Source organism: Myzus persicae, unplaced genomic scaffold, assembly GCF_001856785.1.
Source record: "Myzus persicae strain clone G006 unplaced genomic scaffold, MPER_G0061.0, whole genome shotgun sequence".
Classification (NCBI taxonomy): domain Eukaryota; kingdom Metazoa; phylum Arthropoda; class Insecta; order Hemiptera; family Aphididae; genus Myzus; species Myzus persicae.
In genome coordinates this window covers 523,668-546,638 of record NW_019100692.1, presented here as the reverse complement: position 1 = coordinate 546,638, position 22,971 = coordinate 523,668, and the positions used below count along the sequence as shown (strand labels likewise).

The window sequence follows — 22,971 nt, the reverse complement described above, 5'->3', positions numbered from 1 at the left end:
TTTCAAATATCATAAGCATTATAAATATCCCAGTAAATAACACTTTAGGTGTGACAGTTTAACAAATGTTTTTAATTTTTTTTCTAATACTTGAGATGAGTTACTAGAAATGTAAGAAAAGTAACAAAAACGAATGTCAAATACCATGTTTTTATTTAATTCTATAAAAATTATAGATACTAGTCTAGTAGACCCCCGCCAAGAACATAATCCCCCTGCCACTCAGGTTTAGTTGACGCCCGCCACTTAAATATTTCGTGTTTTCGATATTTTATTCAATAATTAATAATTAAATATTTAATTATAAAAAATATTCAATTAATATAAATTCATAAAAACGTAAGAAAATAATTTAAATAATTTATCATACATTCATTCGGTATTTATGAATAAATCGCAAAAAAAATGATACACAACATCAGCTAATACATATAATAATGCAGAAAATAATAAAACATTATGCAGGTGGCCAAAATTCTGCTATGTCCTTCAAAATTTCATTAAATGGATCGACGCCGCTTAATTTACTTCGCCACAAAAATGCTGACAAATAAGAATCTAGAAAGTTTCTCTTGGTCCCTCTTCGTTTCTTGTTGAACCATTTAGCACTTCTCCACATCCTCTCAACATTCTGCGTGTGAGCTCCACTCATAGGATCTACAAAGTTATACTAGTGGTTTACTGTTGAGTGCTTAATTTTTATTATTTTCTGCATTATTATATGTATTACAGGGGCGTATTAAGATATTTTTTTGGGGGGGGGGGGCTGTGGTATTTTCTCCAACTAAAATTCCCTAATTCAGCCTATTAAAAATAAGAGTTAGAAAATTAGTACACAATTTTAATTTTTGTCATGATTTTTAATGTTTTCAAAAAATTAATAATGAAATAATAATAATAATACGATATTAATATAACAAATCAAATTAAATTTAAATTTCTTTCTTTGTCACTGTTTGCAATAATGATTTTTGAGTTCTTTTCATTATGCTTAGGTGTATTATTATTATTTTATTTAACCAACAAATAAAAACACTCATCACAATCCACTGTCTTAGTAGTTAGTAGGTACCTACGTACTACGTGCAATACTAAACGTCGTATATATCAGTCAACAAAATATTTATCTATAATAGCGACTATAATATAACAGCCGGCCGTCGTCACAACTCGTAATGCTCGTATAATTATTGTACAGTGATTGAAACGCGACAACGCGTGTATAATATCAGTAAATCAATTCTAGATAAAAGAAATCAAAATTACGATAATGCAGCAGTACCCCACTTCAAAATTAAACATTATATACCGAACTCAAAGATATAATCGTTACGATCAAAATCGTCATTGACACATTATATTAATATGAATAACTTGTTCGTTGTTAATAATAATTCTTTATAAAATTATATTGAACTTTTACGATTTTACATCTAGTAGAACATAATAAGTAGACTTAATAAACAATTCCTAGATTTCGGGGGGGGGGGCTGAAGCCCCCTCAGCCACCCCCATAAATACGCCCCTGATGTCTTAGCTGATGTGGATAATTTTTTTGCGATTTATTTATAAATACCGAATGAATGTATGATAAATTATTTAAATTATTTTCTTACTTTTTTTATCAATTTATATTAATATGAATATTTTTAATAATTAAATATTAAATTATTGATTATTGAATAGAATATCGCACGAAATATTTAAGTGTCGGGCGTCAACTAAACCTGAGTTGCGGGGGGATTATTTGCTTGGCGGGGATCTACTAGACCAGTACCAAATTATATTATAACTTCTACAGTAGACGCATATAATCAGGGCCGTATTTATAATTTTTGCGACATTGGTTAACCATAATTTTACGCCCTCCCCCCCATCAAAAAATAGATCCACTTTTTGATTTTTCTTAACACATTTTTAGTTCTTAATTCTTTATGGTTAAGTCATGGTTGTCTATCTACAACCGTGGTTATGTTAAAATAATATTAATTATATTCTATACTAGCACTTATTTGTTACGTTGCACTGCTAAGTTCACAAGGACAGTGTCATAGTACAAATTCTTTCCAAAAAAAAATATTTATTGATACAATACTACACCGGGTTACTGCGGTGCCCGGCCGTCCCCTAAATAGATCAATATTTGCAGGCCGCCCGGGGCAAATATCCACATTCCCACCCCCCTAAGTACGGCCCTGTATATTATATATAAATTTGTACTACTTAACTTTATAATACATGGGTATTTTTTGGAATTATATCATGGAAAACATCATTATTTATAGTCATTAATGTATAACATGACTGATCATTAACTACTGATTTAACAAAGATACAATATATAAATATAATTTAAAAAATGACATACAACATTTGTCCATAAGACATAGAACAATAAGTCATTTAATAAAAACACTTTTATAAATAAATAATTCGTGTACATTATTGATGTGAAAATAATATTTGTTAGTTAGTGCATGACGCTTGCTATGTGGATTTAAGATATTAGGAGAAAACATTTCGCCATAAGATTTGAGGCGGATAATTAAAAAAATCTGTTAATAATTAAAGTAATAAGTAGGTACAATTTTGTGTGGTCTATCTAATGTGGATATATTTTCACAATCTAAGTCTTGAAAATTGTTGTAATCTATAGAGAATGTATTAATGATTTGACGTAGTGTTTGAATATTTAAGTTGAGAAAATTTAATTTGTTTAAACAGTTTATGCCTACAAGTACTGGAAGTCTGGAAATGACAGTTTTGCAGGTAATAATTAGTAAAAGCCTAATATGAAATTTCGAAATGTTTGTGGTTATTATGAATATTATGATATGAATTATGAATATTTTCTGTGATAAGGTGTGTTATGTAAACAACGGCAGCTTCGCATGATGGCGGCCTTGCTTCAATGTTAAGATTGAGATGGTTATCGAGTTGTATTCATTGTAGACATAATATATCAACTGTTGTAGTGTTGTTTGTACATGTCTGTGGTTGTATTATATATCTATGGTGTTTATCGACTCTCGGTCTCGCTATTCGTCGTTTTAAGGTCTCCACGCACGCTACAACGGTGGCGGAAGTAGTTGCGTTCAATTAATGAGTCCGGACACAATTTACCGCCATCGCAGCGGTGCGTGTGTACCTTTAGTCGAGTTGTTCGAGTCCGACGTTCGAGTACCGCTTAATTTATAAATCTGAAATGGGAAACCGAAAAGACAAGTTATTGACTAGTCCAGTTTTTAGGAGTTACGTAATTTCTGATTTACCGATGGCACCCTAAATTCTGGAATTTTTTTTTCAATCTCATGTAGGTGTACAATATAATATGTACCTAATTTTCAAGACTGAAAACGATGGTGCAAACGAAAGTTGGCCCGCTAGTTATAGTTTCGTTGTCGAAGCAATTTGAAGTTAGTCGGTTTTGGTAAATTATAAAATAGCCTACATTTAGCGCAGGTGCGGATCTAGAACGTATTTACGGGGGGGGGGGGGGGGGACATGGCCACTTGGATCCGCGCCTGATTTGGCGACAGTAATATTTGTCAATCCATGAGTAATTACTTATTAGGTATGCTAACATAGACGTATCAGTGTGAATATTATCCTCCCAAAATTATTCAAATTTTTTCGACACTGGACATTGTTCATCCTTCAATTAACTATTAATACCAGCCGTAGCTGAAGTAATTGACACTTTTACCAAATGCTTATATTATAACAACTTAGCAACTATCTAGGTTAATGTCATAATATTATTGTACCTATTAATAATTAAAATTAAAAAATATAAAACTCAATACATATTTTGAACTACAAAATTATTATACGTATCATGGACAATTTGTTAATAGGTCTGTGATGCGTATGTTTTTATTTCGGCGCCATTTCTAAGAGGTTGGAGATAATAACATAACCTCACGTTTGAATTATCAACAATATTGTATGGCGAATGGTGATCCGTTGTTATCATTATGTTTGAGTTTCAGTACTATTTTTTCGATTTTGTCTTGTTAAATTTCGGTTTTTATCGGTTCTTAATGCAATTTTGTATTTGCTGCTAGGTGTGCGAACGCGTATTTTCAATTTTGTATTTTTAAATATTAAAAGTTCGTTTTGTGTATGCAGGATTATTGAACATCGACTGTTTAAATAATCGAGTGAAGTGGTTGTTTACATACTGTTTTTTTTTTAATTTTGTAGTGTTTTGTGGTTATTAACTCTTATATTATATATGATTAAATTATGTATAGTATAGCGCAAATTAGAACATGAATACTTAATTAAAACAATGCTTTTAAATTAATTTTGGTTTGTATCCATTTATAAAAGTTAAGTGTCGTTAGCAACTCTTCCCGTTAATGTAATAATAAGTTATATGATAATTGATAATAGGTACTTGTTACTTTGATTCAATTAAAATTCAATATGCCCTTAAAATGTTTAAGAACTAAAGGTTATAATAGATTGATCTGAAGGCTTATTAATGGTTAATCTTAGACAAATCACAAAATTCATTGTTATTATCAACAATTGTATATTCGGATAGCCGAAATGTGTTGTTACATTAAAATTGGTATAATTATATACTCATAAATTTCACTTACCAACTTTAAAATGTTTTTTTATATTCTGTGATTAATTTTATGGGCAAGTTCAAAAGTTAAATTAATTTTTAATTTTTTTTGATGTATTTAGGTTTTTATTTTTATCAGTTTTGTTTTTCATCATAATAGATAGGTAATGTAGTCTAGGGTATATGAGGTGACCATATTCAATTTCATAAAATACAACATCAGAAATTCCAACAAGACATAGCCATTACTTTAGTTTATCCCTGACTTTATTTTACCATTTCTGTATGTTAATTATTTATGAGTGATTACTTTATTATAGACTAACTATTATGAATATCCAACAAAAAAATTGAATTATTAAAATTTATTTTACTTAAGTTAATTTTTGAGACGTTAATATATTCATTGTCGCCTTACCCGTGAGTAATACTATGTCCAAGATAACATTTTCCTTAACTTTTGGTTTCCAAACCGGCATTTTACCGGTATCCCATGATAAATGGCTGCTGTAATAACAGCTAGTCGTTATATTTACAATTAAGTACTTATAGAATATATTATGTCTCGTAAGCACAGTAATACCTATTGTAATATACCCATTTATATAATTTTTTATTTAAGTTTTTGGCTTTAACTATTATTGGTGTTTACATATATTTCCAATTTTATTTTAAAAATAATATACTTTGATGTGTACTTACCAAGTATAAAGTTAATCTTATAGTACCTACATTACCTATATTCCAAGTTAAGTAATTTGTCTGTATTTTTAAATTGACTTAACTATTCAAATTTTTGCTATTAAATGATTTAAAAGATATCTTAATCAGTTTCAACAAAAATTAGTTTTTGAATTAATATCAATCATTGTTCTAGTTGGATATTTATGTACTCATAATGTCATTAATAATTTAGAAAATCAAGTGTTTTTATAAGTGTTAATTTTATGAAAATGAAGTGCCTGTTGTCTGCTGTTAATAGTCGGGATATGGCTAGCTACTATTGTAACTACTGGTAAGATATAAATTATTTCTCAATACCTATAAAAATATATAAAATAAGTACAATGATTGAATAGTATGCTAATTAATACCTATATATGTATAATACATATGATGTTGAGGTAGGTTGTATATTTGCCTCTATTATTATTGGGTGTCATATAGTATGAAATCTACTGGCAAATCCGTTCTACTTGCCACATTGTATGTGGTCTACCTGCGGCAGGCCGGTTTATACTTTGGCTTAAGATTATCTTTAATAGATTCTGTTGGATCTCTTTTGCTTGGTTAACACTTTACCAGTGTCGGCCTAGCATATCTCAGGCCCATGGATCAGTTTTTTTAAGGGGCCCCATAATGAAATACACAGGCCTCAAAGAAATTCACATGAGATATTGTTGAAACAATTTTTCATTAACATATGGACCTCAGGACGGCCCTGCGCCCTGTAAAGAAAAATTGCACCTACAATTTACGCACCGCTTAATATTTTAATATATACTTTACGGGATTTCTACTCTCTGTATAGACCTAAAGGAACACGCCAAGTGAGCAAAAAATTTGCACCCCTTAAAATATGGAGTGGCCACGGCTGAATTCATGGCCCGTCTGACTGACACTACATCATATCTTTATGGCCTCAAACTTTATGACTTTCGATAATAATACTTCATAATTTCTTAAAAGTATTGACTCAGACGCTTATTGGTCACATAGGTGGTCACTTATTGTGTGACACTACAATTTATATGCTAGCATACACTCAATATGTTGGCAAAAGATTTTCATTTAACAATATTCCACATTCTTGACAACAATTTTGAGACAATTGATATACATACAAATTTACAAGTTATAATCAATGAGTAATTTATTTTACTACTTATGATATTTATTTATTTTTAATACATTTTAATTTAATACTATACTTGTAAATTCACCCGTAGACCACATACTAGTTGACAGCCTTATTATTATTGTTATACATTTTTCTTTTAATGTTAAGACTACATATAAATTTCATGGTTAGGAGGTTATGTACATAATGTAGAGTTACAAAGTTCTAGATGTTGTACATTATACTTGTCTTAGCTATCATATAAAAACGTTTTAAATAATTTAATTTGGTAGGTACCTACCTGTGTAATACATTTTCCCCTCATTTTTCACTGTGTATATTTAAGATATTATTATTACTACTAATATTACTTATTACTAGGGCAGAGGACTTGTAGCATTTGAATATTTGTGATATATGATTACAAAAATAGCAGAGTAAAAAACAAATACCTTTCATGATGAAACAAAGCTAGTTTTGACATTTTATTTTGCATATAAATGCATGTTTCGAGTTTTTTTTGGTTTTAGTGCATATTTCTTCGATTCTATAAGTTAAGATGCATATTTTCAATAATTTATCATTTTATCAATATTTTTACCATCAACGTTATTGTTTAATTTAAATATTTAATATATATAACCAAAATAATGTTGAATTTAAAATTATTTAAAATTTTGATCATATTAATATGGTTGTGACTGTTCCCACTCTTGAGGATTGCCGATTAGATTCATATTCCAGTTATTAATTTTATTTATTTATGGATATTGTTCACTGCACATGATATTATCAGTACGGGCCTGGGGGACATCAGTCGCAGATATCAAAATTTAAATAAAATATATTCATACAAATAATCTTATTTTTTAATGCATATATTGTACATTTAAGTGCATATTTGGTGATTTTATAGAGCTACAAGTCCTTTGCCTTACTTATTACATAAGTTATTAATTATAACTATTGAGTATTTAAATAGGTAATATTATCTATCTGACCAGCTATACATTGTTTGTTTTTAAATTATTTATTGAACATGAATATAAGCTTTAATTTGGACATGATTCAATAAAATCCACTAAAAATTCATCGCATTGCTGTATTCAGAAATTTTAAAAAATGTTTATACGTATCCATTTATGGAAAAAAAATAACAATGGCATTTAAATTGTATAAAAAAGGTTTTATACAAGCCTCAATTTTTTTTTACTCTATTTCACAAACAGAAATAATAAAATATGTTTCTAATAATACTGTCATTTATTTTATTTAATAGATAAAAATTACATAGGTAACTATATAGGTATTAATAAAAATGTATAAAACTATATTGCAAGGTTAATGATATAAATTATAGCATATTACCTATAGCAGGGACGGCAAATCCATGGCACGTAAACATTTTTACTATTATGTATTATTTAATATATAATACTATAGGCCCTTATCTTTTTTTCCAGTTTTAAATCGATGACGTGGGAACTGCTTTCGCATTACTTCCGAGAAATATTATAGGACCTATAATAACCTAAACTAACCTTTTTATACTAATACATTAATTATACAATCAAATTATACTATAACAAAATTTTGGGCACACAGTGTTCAAAATGTTTGCCATCCTTGACCTATAGAATACAATAGATGTTATGGCACAGCATTAAAGCCAATCATAGAGTTATTGAAATATGTATTAGGTACTCAAGTTATTTTGAATACTTGTATTTCACTTATGTTTAAAATCTAAATACTTGCATAGTCATACCTGCCTATAATGTATTTATTTGTTTTTTTACAGGCTATTTTCTATGTTCAATTTCACAGTTACAAGTGAGGTAAGTGGTTAAAAATATTAAAGAACATTTTAAGTAAGCCAGTGGTGTATACTGATATTATTTTGTTCTTGATAGATATGTTAGTCTCTGTATACAGAGAAAAAAAATGTTGTTAATATTTTCAATGTTTTTAGTTAATTTCTATATTATAGGGTTCATCATCTCATATGATATAAAATTACCTTATTAAGCCCATCTACTTTTGGTAATATGAGATTGCACTATTGAATATAGTTACACCACTGGAAACTGGGTTAAGAAATTAATTTTTAAAGCTCAATTCTACACCTAGGTACAAAACAAATTTACTTTTCAAGAACATCTTTTTTTTTTAAAATTAATCCATAGATATGCATAATAAGTAATTGTACATTATTATTTTAAATAAATTATTCAGGCAATTATTATTTGACTTCTACATTATTTACAATATTTAATCTAAATTCATAAAAAACATTTATGAAGTTTTTTAATATTTACTAAACATTATTAATATCGAGAGTCTTAAGAATTATCTTAGAACTATCAAAACTATGCAAATTTGATAATTTTAAATTTTAATATTATATACTTTACTATCAGAATAAGTTTTATTTTCATACACAAGCATTTTTGTGACTAAATATTTAATGTGCCAATTTAAAAAAATAAACTTGAATTTTCTCTCTTTTGTATTGTGTTTCAAAATGACAAAAAACTACATACCTAACCTGTGAAAAAATTATTAATTTGATTTAATTACTTAAATCTTATTAATTGCTTATTTTTTCTTAATTATTGTAGCATATATGTGCATATCTATCATGTTCAAAAACAAATACAAATAAGATATAAATTATGAAAACATTGGAATGTATTAAAACATTGTTTTGTAGCTAGTATAAATTTAGATACATTATTTAGTCACATTAAAAAAAAATTGAATCTGTACTGATGTACATATGTAAATTATTAAAGTACTTGGTACTTTTAATCAAAAACATGTACAACCTTAACTAGGTAATTTTATGTAACTAAAAAAATAAATATTTTCTTGTCTCTCAGAAGTTATTCAAAATCAACAAGGTAAATCATTTTTTTTTATTAGTTAAGTTAACTTATTCATAGGTTTTATTTTATGTAGTTACGTTCTTCCAAAAATAAAAATTGGTTTTATGTTATCTATTATTCTCTAAATATTATCATTTTTTACTATGAACTTGAACTTGTATGGATTGTTAAATCATTGATAAACCTATCTGATTTTTTTTTTTGATTGGTATATTGGGTCCTGGGAAAAAGGTTATAGGTAAGTTGAGTCCCTGAAAAAAAGGTAGGTACTTGGTAAATTGAGTCCCGAAAATAAAATGCTATTATGTTCATCCCATTTTTTAATCATCTTTATTAGAAGTCAAATTTTATAATTAAATGGTATAAAATATTATGTTCTTGGTATAAATTGTATAAATAAAAAAATCTTATGGTATAAATGGTATAAATTAAAAGTCTTAAAAGTCTAGGCTGAACAGGTAAGTGGGTTTATAGCAAGAACCCAACTTACTTACTACTTTTTTTACATAGGACTCAACTTACCACTTTAAAAATGTACCCTACATTTACACGGACCTAATTTACCTAGCCTCCTCTGGATAACAGGTATTCAAAGTATTCAGAAGTCAAGTGTTAGGTCATTTTTACTTTCTTTCTACTAATATTAAAATATTTATATATGTATATATATATTTATTGAAGTACACATTTTGTACTTAAGTAACATTATTAAGGTTATCTGGTGTTTATATAAAACTGTTCATAAATTTATCTAGTTTTCTGAAGAAAATTGTTGGGCACTTCAGGGAATTTTTTCAGGACATCCTTTTGAGTTTTAAGGTCATAAATTCCTTTTTTTTGAAATTGCATTTTTTAGGTAATTTAAACCCATGCCCTATTTATTATATTATTCCATGTATCCGCAGATCCCGGACACACTTTATCACTTATCACTAGTTCTCGGATGTTTATGCACTTAAAAGTACTGTAATATGCATGCATTTATGCACTAAAAAATTATGAAATATGCAAACAAAATATGCATTTTTAGTCAATAAAAGCACCAAAATATGCTAAAAAAAAATTTGAACAAGACGACTTACATTTCGGCATTTTTAAATAAAAGTACAACTGACCGCGGAAAAATATAAATAATAATAGGTACTCTTAACGACCGACCGGGAAACACACCGATTAAAATCGTACTAATACATGGCCCGGTCGTCGCCACATACTCATGGCATGAAGTCTATACAAAATTCTATTATTAAATTGTTATCTAATAAATATTCCAGACAATCACGATATAAAAAACCTAAGAAGGAACATTATTAATATTTTACGTTAAATTGTCTTGAAATATGCATTTATATTCTTAAAATCCAAAATTATGCATTTAAAATACAAAACCACTAAATATGCAAAATAAAAATAGCATTATTTTATTCAGTAGAACATGAATCAAATTTGTATCTAGGTTAACAATAAATTGGATAAATAGAAAAAAATTTGCAATTTCATAAACATCCAGCCCTGCTTATCACTTTATAAATAATTTTCAATTTTGTTTGTGGGACATTCAACTAGACTAATGGATCTCAAATCTCTCCAACTTACAATTTTTTTAACTCATGTATTTTGCACATGCACAATGCAGCTTAATTTTTTTTAATGGTAACTGCTATTTTGAATTTCATTTTTGGTTTGATTGTTTTTTTTTTCAAGTAATATTATCTATTCATTTTGTATCTTAAACCCAAAATTAGAGCTAGGTTTAATTTGAAAAAAATAATAATAGATTTACTAAAATTGATTTTAGATTCTGAGCAGGAGCGTTAAGTGTATTTTTACAGAAACTTGGTTTTTGACAAAATTGATTTTGGCCATTGATGTACCTCTAAAAAAAATACTGTAGGTACATGAAATGTTCACTGAATGTTTATGTCCGCATTTTCTATACACTGTACGATTTTCAAAATATTCTAACTCATGTTGAACTATTTATAGGCATTTGAAATTTTCGATTATTTTAAGTTGTTTTTAAACTAATGTCTAAAAATGTTTAACTCAGCCGAAAAACTTGGAAATTTAATATGAGGCTCCTTGTAAGTTGTTGTTAGTGGAAAATAAAATAAAAGATGGGCGTAAATGTACAGTCATTTTTTAAGAGTTTTTGAATTTAGAATTTCGACTATATTCTTAATAATCCCTAAAATTAGCAAATTATTTTGAGTTAGAAATTCATAAAAAAATTTTTTTTTATATCTAAGATTTAAAAATGTAATATAAGATCCCTTAAAAGGTTATCTATCTACCTTAACAAAAAAAAATTTCTATCGGAAAGTCAAATACAATTTTTATAGGCGTTTGAAGTTGACTTTTTCACAACATTGCATATTCACTCGATTTCTCATGTAGAGATTTTCTTATTTTGTTGTAATTCAAAAACGAATTGCTGTAGATACGTGAAATTTACACCATATGTTTTTCATTAGTTCAAATACTTGATAACATTTTCAAATAATTTTGATTTGCTTCAAGCTGTTGACGGACATTTTCAATTTTCATTTTTGTTTCTATAAATGTCAATAAAAACATTTTTTTCGGCTCAAAAAGCATGTAAATTTAATATAATACTTTTGATATATTGTTTCAATAGCCGTTGAAAAATATAATAAATACATATGCACATTTTTTTTTTATAAGCATTAAAATTTCAATTTTTGATAACATTTATCAAATTGTAAATTGATTTTAATGATGATTTTGTAGTTAAAAATTTATAAAATTCTCAAGTGTTACAGTTAATGATTGAAAATTTAAAATAAGGGTCCTCTCAGCAGTTATTTCTGTAACTAATAAATATATAAATACAGTTATTTTTACAGACATTTTAAGTTTGAATTTTGACAAAATCATCTATTAACACAAAGAATAACAACTTTTGTAATTTTGTTGTACTTCGGTTTCAAAATAGCCCAATTTTACATCAGTAAACATGATGTTTATCTAGCACCACTGATAATATATATATTTTTTTTCAACTTACCAACTAGGTATCCATATTAATGGTTTACGTGTTTTCATAATAAATTATATAATTTCATAATGTTTAATAATATAATAAAATACTAATTCATAAAATGTAATTAATTGGTAACTTTAATTTTAACAAATTTGATTGTGTTTAAAAGAAAAGATTGCATACAATTAAAAAAAAAAATCCAATTTAATATTAATTATTATTTGTTCAAAATTATCCCTAGCTCTTTTTTTTTTTTTAAATTTTTTTATTAAAATAAAGTTTTACTGACAAATGTCACCTTAACTTAATGTTGATCAGATATATTTTTTTTTTAACATTTGGAAAAAAATATAACAATTAGTAATAATTAGAAAAATTATTAGTAAAAATAGAAACTATCTACTACGTTTCAAAGTATTTACAAATCGGAAGAAAAAAAAAAAAATAATATAATAATAAATAATAGTTATAACAACAGGTCGTGTGGGCGTCCACGCTTGAGTTGGCGTACAGAAGGTGGGTCACTTAGTTTATAAAATTTCGCACTGTGAGCAGAATTGATGTGATCGAAGAAGTTGATTGTTAATTTTTTTATGTACTCTGTTATTGTGGGTAGCTGAAAATCTTTGTGAAGTGCATCATTTCGTACAAACCATGGAGCATTAGAAACGGTTCTCAGAACTTTTGATTAGAAAACTTATATTTTGTGGATGTGGGTTTTTGCACAATTTCCCCACACAGGGACTGCGTATAGAAGTAATGGTCGTAGAATTTGTGTATATAATAAAAGAGAACATCTCTAGCTTAATGCAGTTTGTCGGTTGATCAATGAGTATAGTATTTTTAGCCTCTGGTATCCTTGTTGTAGTTTGGAGGTGATATGTGGATTCCAAGTTAATTTTCTGTCCAGAACTACACCTAGGTATTTTATATTAGGAGACCAAGGAATATTATTACCGTACAAATTTAAGTTACCAGGAGTTTTCGGGCGTCGGTTGGAGAAGAGTACCGCAGTACTCTTATGAGGGTTTAATATAATTTTCCATTTATCTCCCTATTTTTGAATTTCATTCAGGTGGGCTTGAATATTTTGGGTTATTGTTTCGGTGTCTTTGGCGCTTGAGTATATAGCACTGTCATCAGCGTATAGTGCTACTTCAGTATTATTTGTTGTAGGGAAGTCCAAAACGTATAAGTTAAAAAGTAAAGGTGAAATTTTTGAACCTTGTGGTACTCCTGCGTTAATTTGTTTTGTTCTCGATGTGGTATCGTTGATTCGAACTTTAAAGCAGCGATCGGAGAGGTAGGATTTAATTAGATTATATATTTCAGTTGGAGTGTTTAATGTTTTTAATTTATATAAAAGTCCGTCGTGCCAGACCCGATCAAAGGCTTAGGCTATGTCTAGGAAGGCTGCCCCTGTATGTAGTTTTTTCCTTACCTAGCTCTAATTTTGCCAATTTTGGGTTTAGAATATAAGTTGATAAATCAAAATCACTTGAAAAAAAAAACAATTATCAATTACACATTGGGTTATCTAGGTATAATATTTGGATAATTCTGGCGATCTTAGAATTATTTATATTAATATATATATATATTGGTATAATTTTATTTCACCATCATATAGAAGCATACCAAGGAGGTGAGGGGTGTCAACTTATATCCCTTAAAAAAATTAATATCCAGAACATTTATTATTTAAACTCTCTTTTTAGTATTTTGATATGTAAAAAAAACCAAAAATACCTATAATTAAGAGTTGGTTATACCCAAACTCAGATTTTACTGGTAGAGTGAGTGGGTACTTAGAGATTCATATTTTTTATACCAATAAAGGCACAATAATATGTAATTCAAATTTTGCATACATACTCATACTAGTACAGTAGATTAATTCATTATTTCAGATCTTCAATTGTCAACATATTCAAGTTTGGATTTAAAGGTAAGGTGAGAGACAAGGAAATATTTTTTTCGAATTATATACTAGACCAGGGGTTCTGAAACTTGTATAGACACTGTACCTTTTCTCAGTTAGTTAACTAAAATATATAAAAAAATCTTACAGATTTTTATTTAGTATAGTGTACTGTAACGTTGTAAGTAAACCTGAAATGTGCGATTCGTATACCTACTTTAGATTTTGGAGTTTTTAACTCTAGTTAAATTTGAGTAAAAAAGTTGAGTAGCATACCACAGTTTGAGAACCACTGTACTAGACCATTAATATAGTATTTATTGTTCATTACTCATGCAATACTTATTTTGAAATTTTGTGCTTTTAATAATTATTTTAAGTTATGAAACAAGTCTTTATATACTAAGGTGAGTTAACTAGGAAGTGTATTAAAGAAATTTTACAGCAATTAGTTGTTTCTACGATATTTGAAGAGTTCATTATATACGTATTATAATGATATAGTTATAAATCTAACCTACCATATTTATAATTAAGTCGAATATTTGATATTATGTGTTTTAGCTTACACAGATTAAACTTATATTGTACACTCTTTATTATACAGACTTTTTTACTATTATCAGTGTTTTTACTTTTTTATTTTTTACATCTATAATCTTTATGCCGTACTTATTATATTTTTTTAAAAATCATAAGTAAAAACCCAATACATTATATGTGAACAAAAGATTATATATTTATTATGTTGAAGAAAAGAAAATATAGGTAAGTTAATTTATATTTTTTAGCTTATAAATTGTAAATTATAATTAAATGCAGCTATTATTGAATTTAGTTATTTTTATATAGCATTATAGCTATATAGGAGACTATTGAAATGTGTTTTTGTGGATATACCAACCATAAGAACATTAAAGAACATAAAGTTGAACATTATTTAGTGATTAATGATATTATATTTTTGATTTAGTTTGATTGATTGGTAATAATTATGTTACTAACATGGATTTGTTTTAAAATCATTCAAAATTCATACTTCACGGTTCACGATTTATTTATTTTTCTACATTAGGTAATTGAAATAGTTTTATTTCCGTGGTTCACTTTATATATAATAATGGTTCTGAAAATGAAACTAAATTGAACGGTTTTTTTTTTTGTTTAATTTTTAAAATTATTTATATGAAATATCTTATATTGTATAATACATTATGGTTTTATAACTTTTAAATTATGTACTTAAGAAATATTGGAAGTGTATCAGAGTGAAATTTATTTTTGTAAATGTTATAATTATTATGATTATAATAAAACCTATTATAAGTGCAAAATAAATTTATTTTGATTTATATTGATGTCAACCATCAAGAACTTTCAATTAAATAACTAATTATATATAATTTTACATTATGCAAATAAAGCTCAAATATTATAGGAATATTATGTATGTTTATATTTTTAATCCCTATTCAATTTTTTATTAATTGACAAAAATAAATAAATAACTAAAAATTATGAATATTTTCTAGTGTAATTAATAATTATGTTCTATAGTCAATTTGCTTTCCCACTACTTCATTAGTCTCAGCTTATAGTTTTCAAAACGTTTGCATGAACTTTATAAACATTCTAACAGCAATTTTATTTTATGCTTGTGGGCAATTCACATGTTTCAGGAATTTCAGTACAACGATATAGTGACGGAATGTTCTACTGTCCAAGACAATGTTCTCGGAAATACAAATACAAAAAAGGTTTAGTACGACATCTAAAGTATGAATGTGGTATTGAGCCACAATTCAAATGCCTCATATGTGGTAAAACCTATAAACAACCAGAAACATTTAAGATGCATTTAATGTCCATACATGGCATTGATAAGAGTTTTAAACGACTTAAGTAAGTAGTATAAATAAATTGGTGAATTGACACTTTAAAAATTACATTGTAGCTAAAGAAGTATAACATTCTTGAACAAATTGTATGTATTATTTGTTATAAATATTATTACATTTTTAAAATTGGTTATGGACAAATCTAGGTTTTTCTGTGTTATTATATAGTTCAAGTTCAAAAAGATCTCATTTTCTTATATTTGTTTAATTTTCTATAAAATGTGAAAAAATATTTGCCACTCGAAAATTAATAGTTATGTAAAGTATTTAATTATTTTTATAGTAAACAAAATTTTGGTTAAATAGTTTGTACAATTATTTATGTCAATTACTATTTTATTATTTTACACATTGTAATAGTTGTATATGACATACAACTTAAATTTTAGGTCATAACTCAAAGGCTGATTCCTTATAGTCTAGAATTATGACTAATAATTAAATAAATTGTTTCTCATTTGTCACTGGTTAATAAATTGATAAACCCCATCCCATGCATATTTTAGTATGTCAAATAATTAGTCTATAGAATTACCTTATTTATTGAACAACTTATGTATATGCACAATTGTATTGCATTAAACAGCATACACTACGAAATATTATCTTTATAGACCATGATAGTAAAAATACTATTGGCATATATTACTATATTAGGTATCAAAAAAATTATTTTACTTTCTAATCATCATATAAAAAAATCAAATTAATTAATAAATAATGTCTATCTTAAGAAATACTTGTTATTGTATTTTCAGAATATAATGTGCTCAAAAAAGCATTAAAATTTATATTTAGATAAAATATATATCACTTAAATAATAGAAGAAAAATAAAAAAATTATTTTTATCATTTTTTTATAACAATATTTATATTTTAAATTTTATTATAATTATAATTTTAAACTATAAGTATGTATGATTTAATAAAAAAAATCACTTATTAACTTTTTTATTGTATTTATATATTTTGTATACTTATTAAAAATATTGTTTTTACTGGATTGTGTTTCAAATTATTAATTTGTTTCTATAGTATAAGGTATCATGTAATAATGTTTGTATTATTTTACTTATTATTATTATATTATTTTTTAGTGCAGTAAACCTAATTAATGCAGTCATTTAAACAAAAGTTCAGCGTTAACATGATTCATTGTCAATGTTATAGTTAAAAACAATTATTTTAGTCATATTGTAATCATAACTATATGATTGTTGCAGTTTGTATTATTGTAAAATATCAATGACTAAAAGTTTGAGTATCTTACAATCATTAAATTAGTCTTAAAATTGCTTAAAAAACAGTTTTTATATATTTGATATGTTAATTTTTTTATTGTGTGTAAAAAAATATATAAATATACAATTTTTATATTTGATATTATTAGTGCTCAGATTACTCATTAAACTTTGTGTTTATTGTAATATTATATTAATATTAATATTAATAACATATCCTGAAAATTTGTATTATAATATAACAAAATAAAAACAAAAATATTAAAATGTATAAAATAACTTGTGATTTATAATATGCTAGTAATAAAAAATATATAATACTATACCTTTTTTATATGTATAAATGAATTATGTATTAAGTATACATTCTATGGAAGTTCAAACTTAAATGTTTATGTCATATATCACAATGGGCTTATAAGAAAATCTTATTAATGAATTATATATATTTTACTATTAATAATAAATGTATAAAATAGAAATGTGTATATTTTGCTATAAATTAATATAATATATTTATTTATAGTTTTTAATGTTAATTTCACCATTTAAAAAAAACTTTGAATCGTCGATAATATAAAATTAAATGTACTATTTGAATTGTAAAATGTTTCTGACCCTTTAAAAATACAATATAATAATTACCTATATTAATTAAAATAACAAAAAATTAAAAATTAAAAATTAAATATTATTTATTGAACATTACCATATCATAATTATAAAAGATTATCACATATCATTAAGTAAAAATTATATAATCAATATTATTTATTAATGAAAAATACTATCAATATAACTTGATTCTGTATAATAAAAGTACTGTAAAATTAGTTGTTTAATTGTTCAACATATTAGATTGAAGAAACAGTCATGAAAGTACAAATAAAAACAGTTTTAAGTACCTATCTAATAACTTAAAGAATATATCTATATATAAGTTTTATATATATAGTATTAAGTTATAAGGTACTTATACTTTTAATTATATTAATTATTATATTTATTTTACTTCTAGATAAACCAGTTTACTTAGCACAAAAATGAACAGTAATTGCAGTTAAACATAATTCAATTTTTAATGTTAAATAAAAACATTTGATGATGTTAATATGAATGAATATGCATTTATCGTGGAAAATGGCAGTGATCATTGAAAAAGTTTGTTGTATTTGATATGACATTTTTCAAATGGTATGTAACTCAACCAGGATTAAAATTTTACACAAGTTTATAAATTATGTTATTCTAACAATTTTAGTAATTTCATATGTTAGTGTGATAAATAATAAATATATATTTTGTATGAATACATAATATATTACCTAATTATCATCAGTATATAATTAAAAAAAAAATTAATCTACTTTATTTTTCTAAACACATTTCAATATTAAGAGACAGTTGTAATTTGAATTTGAAGAACATTTAAATTATATTTAATATGTGTAAATAAATAACTAATGCTTAGTTTCAAAAAAATAGTATACCTAAATTACTTTATAACAGAGCTTTATTTTTATTTGTTTGCATTTATGGGAGCTTTATTGTTGCTTGTTGCTATCAGTATAAAATTATAGTTGATAGACATGTTTTTTTGTTTGTTATATTATTATAGGTACTCTTTCGGTTGATGGCGAGGAAGATATTCATTGCCCTAACAAATGTGGCCGTAAGTATAAGCACAAAGGTAGTGTGGCTAGACACTTGAAGTATGAATGCGGAGTGAATCCTAAATTCCAATGCGTTATTTGTCGTAAGCCTTTCAAGCAACGTATCAATCACAAGATACATATGATTAGAATACATAACTGTGTTATGTAGTAACAGTATATAATACACATTGTTTATTTATAATTATTAACCATTGAATATTTATTATATATTTAAAAATATTTAAATTATTGTTTTGCCATAAAATAAACTTTATCCTATTATTATGCTGAGTTAATATTTTATTAAAATTAAATGTTATGAAATATTTTTGTAAATAAATTTACCTTATAATCTTCACTTTCTAACTATCTTGTAAATAACTGTAAGTTATAATGCAGTTTAATGTAAATATTCCGTGCTTCTAACGTAATGGCTGAATAGTTTAATTATTTGTTTAACAATATTTAATTTTAATCTTTTTTTCACAGAAATTCGCATATTAAGTAGTGTATCATTGGTCAACACTATTGAAGAAGTAATTATATGCCCTCAAAATTGCGGCAGAAGCTATAAAAATATATCTTGTCTAAACAAACATTTAAAATATGAATGCAATAAAGCACCAAAATTTAAGTGCATTTTCTGCAATAAAAGGTCTAAGCGGCCCGATAATTTAAGAACGCATATGCAATTAGTGCATCATTATTTTAAAAAAATAACACTATATGATTGTAGCTCTGAAGATCCTGATGTATGAAATCTAAAATGTACGTAATGATTAGTTTTTATCAGTTTAAAATATTGTCTAATTTTAATCATAGGCGTGCGCACATGGGGTTGTCTAAGGCCCTATTTCTTAAATAAAAACTTCAATGAATTGGTTAGTTTTTGATATTTTTTCGTTGCGAGGGTGTTCTAAACGTGAATAGTTTTATTACATTAGGTTTTTAGTTTTTGAAGTTTTACTTAGAACTAGTTCTACAAATATAAAAACCGAATATCCAAAAGCTTATGTTAAATTAGCAATATTAAAAATGTCTAACTATCCAAAGTAACAAAAATTTTGTTTTTCTATTGAAAAAGGTCTTGCTATGTTGTCATTCATGGACAATATGAAAAATGTCTCAAAAACATAGTATGTTATCACTTATGTATTGAGTTAATTTTTTATTCATTTTCACATAACTTTGTTTAACTATACATACACTTATTTTTATCTATATAGAGTTTTGACTCAATTTTAGTAAAAACTGTTACAATTTAAAAAAATTGGCTGTACTAAATGATTTTTAAAATTCTTGTTTCCTAATTTATTTTGTGCACACCTGGGAACCTAAAGCCTGCAAACGCCTATGATTTGATCTTCTGCATAGGAGATTATAAGATAAGTAATATAAGCATTATTTTCAGCAAGTCAGTGAATCAAATGAGCTGGGACGTGTTGGGAATGTGCTCTCTCTAGTGTCAGCATATTTTGTATAGATATTTTGTACACAGGCATTGATGTACTTACGTCTTGTTTTTGTTTGATTATTTATGTTAATAATTTTTTTTTTTTGTGGTCCCATTTGTTATTATATTCAATTTATGATACTATATCATGCTCATTGTTTTGGTACTTTTGATTGAAGGCATATAAGGAAAAAATATAAAGAGTTTGCCCTAAAGGTTCACCTTACATCATTCTATTTATTTTTTATATTTAGAAATTGTATTCATATTTTACACTTGAAAATAAAATTGACATGCATAACTACTTAACCAAATCTTCTTTTTATACTCCAATTTCTTAGCTTAGCTTGAAAGAAACAATATAAATGAACTAGGTATATTAGATTTGAAATAGGTATTTTTTTTCTGTTATCAAATTGTATAGACAAATTAACACATAGTCTTAAATCAATAGAACACATTTGAAATTCTGCCTGCAATTTACTAAAATAATGGTGCTTAGTTAATGATAGGTATATTTAAATAATGTATTGGTTATTTTTTAACTATTTATTTATGTTTTGGATGACATTTATTTTTTAGAAGATTACATAGAAAAATCTTATTTGTTTTAGTGCGTGTAAACTGTTTTATGTGCAACAATTGCGGTCGAAGTTATAAATATAAGCGTAATTTATATGCACACCAGAAATTTGAGTGTGGAGTTCAACCAAAATTTTATTGTGATATTTGTTTTAAAAAATTTGCCCACAGAGGAAATCTAAGGAGTCATTTAATTATGGTTCATAAAATAGTTTAACAAAAATAACAATTACAATGCTGTACTTTAAAACTATATAACTGAATAAACCGAACCAAACCAAACCTGAACCCTTTTTTTTTTATGTAACTATCATACTTTTTGTAGCATATAATTTGTGCTACCAACATAATGCCTGAAGAGTTTATTTATTTGTAAACTATCTTGCAAATAAAATAATTATAATAATACATTTTTTTTTCAGGTTTATACGATTATGATACAACAACATTGTTAAATAACTCTGAAGATAATTACATATGCCCTCAAAATTGTGGTAAAGCCTACAAATACTATTCCAGCCTTTACAAACATTTAAAATACGAATGCAATAAAACACCGCAGTTGAAGTGTCTATTTTGTGATAAAATGGTTAAGCGGCCTGATAATTTAAAAAATCATATGCTGATAGTACACAAATATATTCCAAGGAGTAAAAATAATACTTAATATACTTAAGTTAGTTGATGAATCTTCAGATGAGTAATATTTTTAAAGATTTTTAAGTATGAAAATAAAAAAAAATTGAATGATTACTAAGTAATAGTTAGGTTATATCAATTTAAGCTTTTTTATTACAATTAATAATAATTATTAATTAAGTAATTAATAAATAGTATACATTATGGCGTGCGGTTTTAACACTGAATGAATATTTAAGTGTGTAATTATTCTGTCTGTATTAAAACAATTAATTATTTTATTATGAAATAAAGTTATATTTATTTTTGTGTGTACTTATAACTTTTAACTTCAATAATATTACTGTCTAATAATAAAATATATAATTGTAAATATTATTAGGTTCTTACTTCTCAAAAATTTATATATTTCTCTTGAAAATAATCTTGGAACACAGCTGACCATTAAAAATGTTTATCTTAGATTAGCTGGTAAAAGTATATGTTTATAGTTTATTCTTAATTTCCTGTTATGACACATGACAAATTTATTATTTACATATTACATTTATTCCTACATTACATATTTGAAAGTTCATTGAATTATTTATGTTAAATGTTTGATAATCCTATAAAAATTATAAGTTTCAAACGTTTTCGGTTTTCTTAATGTTTATATACTTTATAAATTGAAAACATTTTAATAGTTTCACTTAAAGATAGTAAAAGCACACACAATATTCTAAAGTTATGATGCTTTATTATGTACTCAAATTGAATACAATAATTTATATTTAACAAGTGCTTGGATTATTTTTAGATTTGGGGTGTATAAACATTTAAATGATTACATAGAAAATAATGTTATTTGTTTTAGTGCCTGCTAACAGTTTTATGTGCTACAATTGCGGCCGAAGTTATAAATATAAGCGTAATTTATTTGCTCACAAGAAATTTGAATGTGGAGTTCAACCAAAATTTAGTTGTGATATTTGTTTTAAAAAATTTGCCCATAGAGGAACTCTACGGAATCATTTGGTTGTGATTCATAAAATTGTATAAACAGTATAACAATTGAAAGAGTATTTATTTGAAATTTAACCTGTCTAACTGGTTACTAATTAAATTAAACCTTAACCCTTTTATTTATATTTATATTAAACTGTATAACTCAATAAACCTCAATAATTCAAGTAATTGACGAATAATATAAACTATATAAATTATGTGTCCTTCAATATTAATTATTGTTATCAACCATGTGCATTGAATTTTGAATCCTGAATAATTA

At 25.9% G+C, this 22,971-nt stretch overlaps 1 protein-coding gene across 6 annotated transcripts; it reads left to right on the top strand.

The window, feature by feature from the left end:
* The first annotated feature begins 3,936 nt into the window (after positions 1-3,936).
* Positions 3,937-22,693, top strand: LOC111042500 (zinc finger and BTB domain-containing protein 8A.1-B-like). Of its 6 annotated transcripts, XR_002605452.1 has the most exons (6): positions 15,389-16,134; positions 18,391-18,566; positions 18,991-19,795; positions 21,095-21,365; positions 21,485-21,738; positions 22,558-22,693. XR_002605452.1 is itself a non-coding variant. In XM_022327130.1 (3 exons), the coding sequence occupies exons 1-3, from the start codon at positions 5,527-5,529 to the stop codon at positions 15,993-15,995; spliced, it is 189 nt and encodes a 62-aa protein (XP_022182822.1). In that variant the 5' UTR covers positions 3,937-5,526; the 3' UTR covers positions 15,996-16,134. The 6 variants fall into 6 exon arrangements, 3 of the variants coding, with proteins under 3 accessions (XP_022182822.1, XP_022182820.1, XP_022182821.1); XR_002605453.1 differs by lacking the exons at positions 21,095-21,365; positions 21,485-21,738; positions 22,558-22,693 and adding an exon at positions 20,439-21,088 and having other exon boundaries at positions 15,393-16,134; positions 18,991-19,044; positions 19,517-19,795; XR_002605454.1 differs by lacking the exons at positions 15,389-16,134; positions 18,391-18,566; positions 21,095-21,365; positions 21,485-21,738; positions 22,558-22,693 and adding exons at positions 3,939-5,594; positions 8,221-8,257; positions 20,439-21,088 and having other exon boundaries at positions 19,517-19,795.
* The last annotated feature ends 278 nt before the right edge of the window (positions 22,694-22,971 follow it).

What these genes read in the sequence shown, in the direction of transcription:
- LOC111042500 (XM_022327128.1), top strand. Translation starts at nt 15,884, where the DNA reads ATGCTTGTGGGCAATTCACATGTTTCAGGAATTTCAGTACAACGATAT. An exon ending in AAGAGTTTTAAACGACTTAA is followed by an intron (nt 16,135 to 17,228) that starts GTAAGTAGTATA and finishes ATTATTTTTTAG; the next exon opens with TGCAGTAAACCTAATTAATG.